The sequence below is a fragment of the Schistocerca serialis genome, chromosome 8, assembly GCF_023864345.2.
Source record: "Schistocerca serialis cubense isolate TAMUIC-IGC-003099 chromosome 8, iqSchSeri2.2, whole genome shotgun sequence".
Taxonomy (NCBI): Eukaryota; Metazoa; Arthropoda; class Insecta; order Orthoptera; family Acrididae; genus Schistocerca; species Schistocerca serialis.
This window is the reverse complement of record NC_064645.1, coordinates 151,048,016-151,057,125: the sequence shown is the minus strand read 5'-3', so window position 1 is coordinate 151,057,125 and position 9,110 is coordinate 151,048,016. Positions and strand designations below refer to the sequence as shown.

The window sequence follows — 9,110 nt, the reverse complement described above, 5'->3', positions numbered from 1 at the left end:
GGGAACACTAAAGGACATCGTTTATCGACAAAAGCCACGCACATTGGATGAACTTCGAGAATCCATCGTACATTCATGTGCAAATATCCAACTGAACACGTTGCAGTCAGTAGTTCGTGCTGCGATTCGGCGGCATCGTTTGTGTGTGGATGTTAATGGTGACCATTTGGAACACCTACAGTGATATCTTTAAGTTGGACTTTAAGCTACACTTTCACCAAAAATGAGACAACTCCGACAATTAGTTCTCAAGTTATGGACTTTTAAACAGCGGATACTTTTTTTTTTTGACTCCCCTGTATATTAGGAGGGGCAGTAAAACGCGAGGGTTAAACATCAATCCAGGAGCGACTCAGCAGCTTTGAGTGCATGGCAGTAGCAGTCAGCGCGGGCCAGGGTAGTGCTGTAATTTCTTCTTCGTGTTTTACTGTCCCTGCTAATACATATCGATAAAACGAACATCGCACTGGACTAATCTGGGAGCACTCTGTCGAACGAGCACGTGAAATTCCGCTTTAAAAATCATTTTATTTGTAACGTTGAACAAACCGTCGCTTTCCGTAGGTACTGGGTCTGGCATGGAAGACGTGCTGATCACTAATTGCATGGGCTGACTCCAGCTGCACAACGCGAAAAAGAAATTGCAAATGACTGCGGAAACAACAGAGAAAATTTCCCTACGACTATTAGGACAGACGCGCTGCATAAGGTTCTCGAAGTAGTACTGTATATCTCGTTATGGTAGTCTACAGGTGAGATTCACCCACTAACAGATGGGGAATTCATCGAAAAGTTGATATTTCAAATACATTTCTACTAACTAGGAGAATAATTCATACCGAAATCAGTGGCGGTTCGTAACCACGCATTAACAAATACATCGCAAACGGCTCCTTTTCAACCCTTGCCTCCCGGAATATTTTGCTCCTGTTACTGCGCACTTTCACCGCTGCCAGTTACCGCTATTAACTCTACTCACCCTAGCCTTGTGTATCATGTTCCATGTTTCACAAAATGTTATGTGAGACAGACGCGCTTCTTCCATGAAAACGTCTTAAACACGTATCCTAGTGTGTGACAAAAGTAGATGAAGTGACGAATCAGAAATTTTAAAAAATCTGACGTACTGCCCAAACAGAGGTGTGTGACCTTTTACATATTCCTGTAATAATAATTCATTGTGCCCAAGATTGCTTAAACACACAGTGTTTATATCACCGGTTTCAGAACTCGACTGCGATTTTCAGAAATGATTCATCTGCTAACAACTTCGGTAAGACATATAAGAATACCATCATCAGTGAAAAAATCTACTACAGTTGTAAATATTATTTATTTCTAAAAAGGGAAAGCAGAATCCGGTTTCGGTTTCTGAGATTTATCCCATCTTCAGCGGGAACTGTGAAATATTATATCGATAATAGCACGTATCCACATATTGTTAACATAAGAAAAGCTAGACACAACCGACGGGAATTCATTAGAAAAACCCCTGTATTTACTTTCATATGCGAGGCCATAAACTGATGCTGCGTACCCACCCACCAGACCTGTATCAAGCACTGGTGAGTCGAAAACTTCACTTAGGGGGCTTACACTGTGTTTTCACACATTACTACAGGTGTACAGTCTATATACCCATATCTTCATGCGGATACATATGTGGCACGCCTTTATGCCCGGACCGTTGGGAATTTGGGATGTCGGGCCGTAAACATAATTGATCTGGCGGGACTGGGGTAGAAGAGGATATCCTGCTTATCCCATGTACCTCAGACGCACTATTTTAACATACATTAAACTCAGTTATGCGTTATCTTATGGACTAACATTTTAAGAAACGTACGGGAGTTTCTCTAACGAATTCCTATCTGTTCTGGTTACATTTTCGTATGTTAAATGTGGCCAGGTGCTATTATCCTTTTAAAATTTGCAGGTGCACCTCAAGATGGCGCAAATATAATAACACCAGGTGGTGTTTTCCTTTTTAGAAATAAATAATTTTTGTAACTGAGCAGATTTCACAATTTACGCCTATAAAATACGCCAATAAATACATCATATCGTCGCATATTAAGGAACTGTATTCATGATTTTCAGAATGCTTGCGTGCAATTGTCATATGAAAGAAGATGCACTCCGTCTTCAGGCCACAAGTGGCCCATCGGGACCATCCGACCGCCGTATCATCCTCAGCTGAGGAAGCGGATAGGAGGGGCGTGTGGTCAGCACACCGCTCTCCCGGTCCTTATGACGGTTTTCTGTGACCGGAGCCGCTACTATTCGGTCGAGTAGCTCCTCAGTTGGCATCACGAGGCTGAGTGCACCCCGAAAAATGGCAACAGCGCATGGCGGCCCGGATGGTCACACACGACAGCGCTAAACTTCGGTGATCTGACGGGAACCGGTGTAGCCACTGCCCTCAATGGTCATATGCCATAACAAATGTTTTAGCGGATTAGTCACATATGAATGTGGCAATGAAGTGCTGAAACCGTTTATGTAAACATTGTAATTTTAAATGATCTTGTGCGTAATAAATTTTTGTTATATGATGGATCATGTTTTGTACACATTCCACAGACGTCACTTGAATTAAGAACGATGCATCGCAACAACGACTCGTAACAGTATTACCGAAGCCCTGTTACAAAAATACTTGTCGCAGAAAATACATGTCTTAAAGGATTTCCCGCAGGGCCACAATATACTTCATTCGCGGTAGGCAGGGTTCTCGTGTCCGGCAGGAGTACTGAGGGGCTGCAACAGGTCTTTGGTCGGAAGACCAATCCTGCGAGGGGGCAGTAGCAGGCTGGTGGAACGGCAGCTGAAGAGGCGAAGCCTGCTGGCCGCGGGGGTGGACGGCGACTGCTGCTGCTGCTGCTGTGGTTGGAGGCCAGACGTCCAGGAGGCGGTGGCGTCGGCGCCGCTGCCGGCGAACGAGCCCGAGTAGATGACGGACGGCGCCCCGGGGGCGGCGCCGGCGGCGTCGGCCATGCGGTGGTGCCGCAGGCGCCACGGTGCCGACAAGAAGGACTGCAGCAGCGCCTCGCCGCCGCCGTGGCCGCCCCCGGCGCCGGCGCCACCCCCGCCGCCGCCGCCCAGCAGGCAGGCGGCCAGGCCGCGCAGGTAGCGCGCCGAGGCGAGCAGCAGCGCGCCCACGGCGGCCACGGCGCAGGCGCCGCCCAGCACGCAGTACGCGGCCAGCTCGCCGTCCGTGTAGCGCTCCGCCGCCTCCAGGTCCTCCGCGTCTCCCTCTTCCTCTTGGTCGCCGCCGGCGCCGCCGTCTCGCGAGGACTTCCGGGAGCGCAGCGGCAGCATCCGCACCTGCAACCGGGTTCTCCGTAGTGGCGAGCGGCGACTCGACCCGCAACAGCAACGATGAACACATTTTATTGACATTCATTTCTTACAGATGTAAGACGTATATATTTCTATTGTCTATTGTCAAACCACAATTTATGAAAGATGTTTATATTGTATTAATAGGATTAAGTAGGAGTAATTAATATTTGTTGTTGTTGTTGTGGTCTTCAGTCCTGAGACTGGTTTGATGCAGCTCTCCATGCTACTCTATCCTGTGCAAGCTTCTTCATCTCCCAGTACCTACTGCAACCTACATCCTTCTGAACCTGCTTGGTGTATTCATCTCTTGGTCTCCCTCTACGATTTTTACCCTCCACGCAACCCTCCAAAGCTAAACTGGTGATCCCTTGATGCCTCAGAACATGTCCTACCAATCGATCCCTTCTTCTAGTCAAGTTGTGCCACAAACTTCTCCTCTCCCCAATCCTATTCAATACCTCCTCATTAGTTACGTGATCTACCCATCTAATCTTCACCATTCTTCTGTAGCAACACATTTCGAAAGCTTCTATTCTCTTCCTTTCCAAACTATTTATCGTCCACGTTTCACTTCCATACATGGCTACAATCCATACAAATACTTTCAGAAATGACTTCCTGACACTTAAATCTATACTCGATATTAACAAATTTCTCTGCTTCAGAAACTCTTTCCTTGCCTTTGCCAGTCTACATTTTATATCCTCTCTACGTCGACCATCATCAGTTATTTTGCTCCCCAAATAGCAAAACTCCTTTACTACTTTAAGTGTCTCATTTCCTAATCTAATACCCTCAGCATCTCCCGACTTAATTCGACTACATTCCATTATCCTCGTTTTGCTTTTGTTGATGTTCATCTTACATCCTCCTTTCAAGATGCTATCCATTCCGTTCAACTTCTCTTCCAAGTCCTTTGCTGTCTATGACAGAATTACAATGTCATCGGCGAACCTCAAAGTTTTTATTTCTTCTCCATGGATTTTAATACCTACTCCGAATTTTTCTTTTGTCTGCATCACTGCTTACTCAATATACAGATTGAATAACATCGGGGAGAGGCTACAACCCGGTCTCACTCCCTTCCCAACCACTGCTTCCCTTCTTGCTCCTCAACTCTTATAACTGCCATCTGGTTCCTGTACAAATTGTAAATAGCCTTTCCTTCCCTGTATTTTACCCCCTGCCACCTTCAGAATCTGAAATAGAGTATTCCAGTCAACATTCTCAAAAGCTTTCTCTAAGTCTACAAATGCTAGAAACGTAGGTTTGCCTTTCCTTAATCTAGCTTCTAAGATAAGTCGTAGGGTCAGTATTGCCTCACGTGTTCGAATATTTCTACGGAATGCAAACTGATCTTCCTCGAGGTCGGCATCTACTGGTTTTTCCATTCGTCTGTAAAGAAGTCGTGTTAGTATTTTGCAGCCGTGACTTATTAAACTGATAGTTCGAATAATTAATATTTTTCATGTTGGAAATAACTGTGGTAGCAGGGAATGTGTGCACGAAAGTATTGTTGACAAGAGAGACCGCAAATTGATATAATTTTAAAAAGGGCGTGAGAGACCGCGTATGGATACATTTTAAGAAAAGAGCGGGAAAGACCGCGCATTGATACATTTGGTAATGGTAGCAGGGATTGTCTGCACCAGAAAGCGTTGTTGGCAGGAGAGACCGCACTTTAGCGTTCGTAGGAGTCAGTAGTAAGCGAGATGTGAAGCGAGTCGGTAGCAGGTCTGAAGCGAGAGGTTGAGAGGAGCGGTGTGCCTGCCAGCCACCAGCTATGATTTACAAGAGATTATAAACGGATGTACAGAGACATCTGCTACCTAGTATTATAAGAGGAACTAATATTGTTGAATTATTTTCTTTGCGAAACTCAAGACTACTGAAGGTATGTTTCGCGCAATGCTAGTTGTAAGATTATTGTAAAAAGTAAGTCCCATTTGAACGTTTGTAAAATCATTTCATTCAGAATATAATTAACTTTTGCCACCGATATTGCATTACTGATCATAATCCATCCCAAAAACCATCAACGTAAAACTTTGCAAAATTTTATTGTTGCCAAGAAAAAGTTTAGCTATGAATTACGTAACTTCAGTCAAATTAATTAAAGAATAGCGTCAACTTTGGTATTAAAGAATGTCAGCTTTGGTAATAAATACAGCCACTTATTATGAAAGCCCACCAACAGCTAATAGAGTATAGTAAAACAGAGTAAGTATATTCATGAGCAGTTCGATGTAGCAGTCAGATGGCGATTCAGTAACAGTAAAAAAGGTAAGGAACAGTTTTGGGTTATTGCACATAACGACTGAGGGCCACGCCGGCGACACATCCAATGTTTCTTCGAAATAATCAAAAAATCACTTTTAATAAGCTGCAATTAAATTTGTATGCGAAGATAGAGAAAGAGAATAAATTTCAAAGGGAAGATTTCATTTCCTAATGAAAGGTTTCATAGTTTATTGTAAAAGGGAATGTTATCATTAACAAAAGAGGTATAGAGGAGAGGGGAAGGTTTCAAAGATAAGTGCATTTTGTAACTCCACTGTTACACTCTGGTCACTCACATAAATGTGAATATCTCTCAAAAGCCTGATTAGCCACCTTTTGCTGTGCGGAGGCGCGAGGCGTGCAAGGACGTAAGTGAGGTTCTGGAATGTGCGACAGCGACGAGGAGCCTTGCCAATTTCAGTGCTGTGACCAGGTTTCTCGGTCGATGATCTACGGCGCCAACAGGTAATCCGGGGAGTCTCGTGGTTAGGGGATCGGTAAACTTAACCGGGTGCTCTTCGAAACAGGTCCTTTATCATTTAGCTACAATATAACAGGTCAACAACTGGAAGCAGTTAAGCCCATAAATTATCTGGGAGTAGGCATTAAGAGTGATTTAAAATGGAATGATCATATAAAGTTGATCGTCGGTAAAGCAGATGCCAGACTGAGATTCTCCGCGCGGCGCAGTGGGCCGGGCCCGCTGGCGGTCTCTACGCAGTGTCGGAGTGTGTGGGAGCTGTTCCGATTGCTACAGGTTTCGTGGCTCACCGACCCAGGACATCAAAGTTGGGTGGTGATTTAATTACCAAAGCCAGTGTGTTCATATTGTGCCGTGGGTTTTCATGGTTGGCTGTTGGGGGTATTCCGCTAGAGCAACAGCGAGTGTTCGAGTTGGCGAAAGTTTGGCCATCATCCGGTGGAGTTTAAATGTATTTTGGTTATTTGAAGTCCAAGTGCACCGGCGGAGTTTTTTGCCTTTTGGCCGTTAGCGTTCCGGTAACCTGCCCTAGCCGCTGACATAAAATTCAGGCAGTGTCCTTTCCTCACCGTGTTGTCGCTATCCAACACGTGTGTGTAGTTTTGACAGCTTATGTGTACATGGTTGTGGGAGGCTACGTCTTTTACGTTTTGTCTTTGGAGTTCCTTGTGTACTGGTCGGGTGGAAACCAAGTCGTCTTCTCGGGGGCTGTCTCTTGGTTGGGTTGCCGATGGATCGGATACAGTTGGGCCTACTACATGTCTCCCCTAAGCGAACGTTAATATTTCAAGTGCAGACCGACCCCCGGAAACTTCTGAGCGCCGCTGGCTGTACTGCCTTTTCTTATTGGTGTTTGACTGTGTATTTTCATGGCTCATAGCCGATGGTTTGAATTTGTATGCTTTTAGTTGGCTTTTAAATAATGGTTCTTCAGCCGTTTTAAACTGAAAGTTTCTTATATGTGAAGTCTTGCATTGTTTAGGCCTTCAGCCTCATTTAAAATATTTTTGGATAAAGCTTTGGGCCTTCTGCCTTTGAAAATTTATTGTAGTTGTGTTTCTAAATCATGGGCCTTCAGCTGTTTTAAAATTAAAATTACTTACTTGCCAAGCCTTACATTGTTTGGGCCTTCAGCCTCATTTGAAATATCATTTAAGGATAAAACCTTGCGCTTTCTGCCTTTTGAAAATTTATTGTAGCTGTGTTAAATCATGGACCTTCAGCCGTTTTAAAAATTAAAGAAGTTGTGCCCTTAAACCATAAGATTGTGTAACATATTCAGTAGATAGTTAAGCTCGGAAATTTGCGCTGTAATGTTTGGGCAACTAAATAAAGTTATATGTGTTCGAGTGTAACTGACAGCCACTCATTTTTGGCCCCTTTCCACAATTCCAACTACCTGTTTTGCCCTGCGGATTTAACCAGGAGTTTGATTGTGCAGTTTGTGGAGCGCTCATCTACGCGGTCATCAGCACACATACAAAATGTTCAAATGTGTGTGAAATATTATGGGACTTAACTACTAAGGTCATCAGTCCCTAAGCTTACACACTACTTAACGTAAATTATCCTAATGACAAACACACACACCCACGTCCGAGGGGAATCGAACCCGCATCCCCGTGATTTAGAGGTACTCCTTGTAGAGAAGGATATGGTCCCCAAGGATGGACGCACACATGTGTTGATTCGACGTACCTTCCAGATGTCGAGTTTACCCACAAAATGCCACGAGAACGTTCCCCAGACCATAACGCTCCCTTCTTCGGCCTGCATACTTCCGACGATTGTCGCAGGATCATTACTTTCAGACGTTTAAACGTACGCACCAAAGGTCAAGTATCTGGTGGAGGATGAAACGTCACCTGTCGCAACACTGTGAACATTCAGTAGCTTTTTCTTCCCTTTTCTTTTTTTTTTCTCTTTTGAGTCGCCAGTCTTCTGACTCGTTTGATGTGGTCCACCACGAATTCCTCTCGTGTGCCAACCTCTCCATCTCAGAGTGGCACTTGCAACCTACGTCCTCAGCTATTTGTTTGATACATTCCGATCTGTCTTCACGTACAGTTTTTACCTCTATCCCCTCTCCTTGTCGGCGTTTTCCACATATTCCTTTTGTCGCCGATTCAGCGGACAACCTCGTCATTCCTTACCTTATCAGTCAACCTTACTTTCAACATTCTTCTGCGGCATCACATCTCAAGTGCTTCGATTCTCTTCTGTGCCAGTTTTCCCACAGTCCGTGCTTCGCTACCGTACAAAGCTGTGCTCCAAATGTACATCCGCAGTCGGCCGCTGTGGCCGAGCGGTTCTAGGCGCTTCAGTCCGGAACCCTGCTGCTGCTACGGTCGCAGGTTCGAATCCTGCCTCGGACATGGATGTGTTTGATGTACTTAGGTTAGTTAGTTTTAAGTAGTTGTAAATCTAGGGGACTGATGATCTCAGATGTTACGTCCCATAGTGCTTAGAGCCATTTGAAACAATTTTTGTACATCCTCAGATATTTACCGTATTTATCGCTCAAATTAAAGCGTTGTTTGATACTAGTTGATAGCTCTATCATCGTGATATTACACGATGCCTAGAAGTGTGCTTCTGTTCTTTAAGCACGTAACAGATGCCGTAGGAGACTCGAGCGAAGAGTTCATTTTTCATCGCTGACGATTATGGAACTTTGTTCTTGCTAGAGTCTACGCACATTTGCACACACTTCCCATGAGGGAATGGTATAAAGCTACGGCGATAGGAGTTGCAATTGGAAATTGCAGATGGCTTACATTGATCATGTGATATAACAGGGCAGTTATTGTAAGATAGGTAAGGTGGAAAACGGAACTGCATTTTAATAAATTTGTGACTGTGACACCTGATATGAAAAAAGTTTATTATTTATTTATTGTAATCTCTTTCACGTATTCTATTCCGTGGGACTACGCGAGCCAACGAATGAATCAAAGGATAGATGAATAAACGGAATTTTGAGAGACAATGTGCCCACCTTTCG

The 9,110-nt window shown here is 44.4% G+C and overlaps 1 protein-coding gene across 1 annotated transcript in view; it reads right to left on the bottom strand.

The window, feature by feature from the left end:
• Positions 1-2,712: 2,712 nt before the first annotated feature.
• Positions 2,713-9,110, bottom strand: part of LOC126416890 (uncharacterized) — a 391,039-nt gene continuing 384,641 nt past the window's right edge. Inside the window, exon 6 of the mRNA XM_050084774.1 lies at positions 2,713-3,327. Coding sequence (XP_049940731.1) covers positions 2,713-3,327 — 615 coding nt within the window. The remainder of the gene's footprint in view (positions 3,328-9,110) is intronic.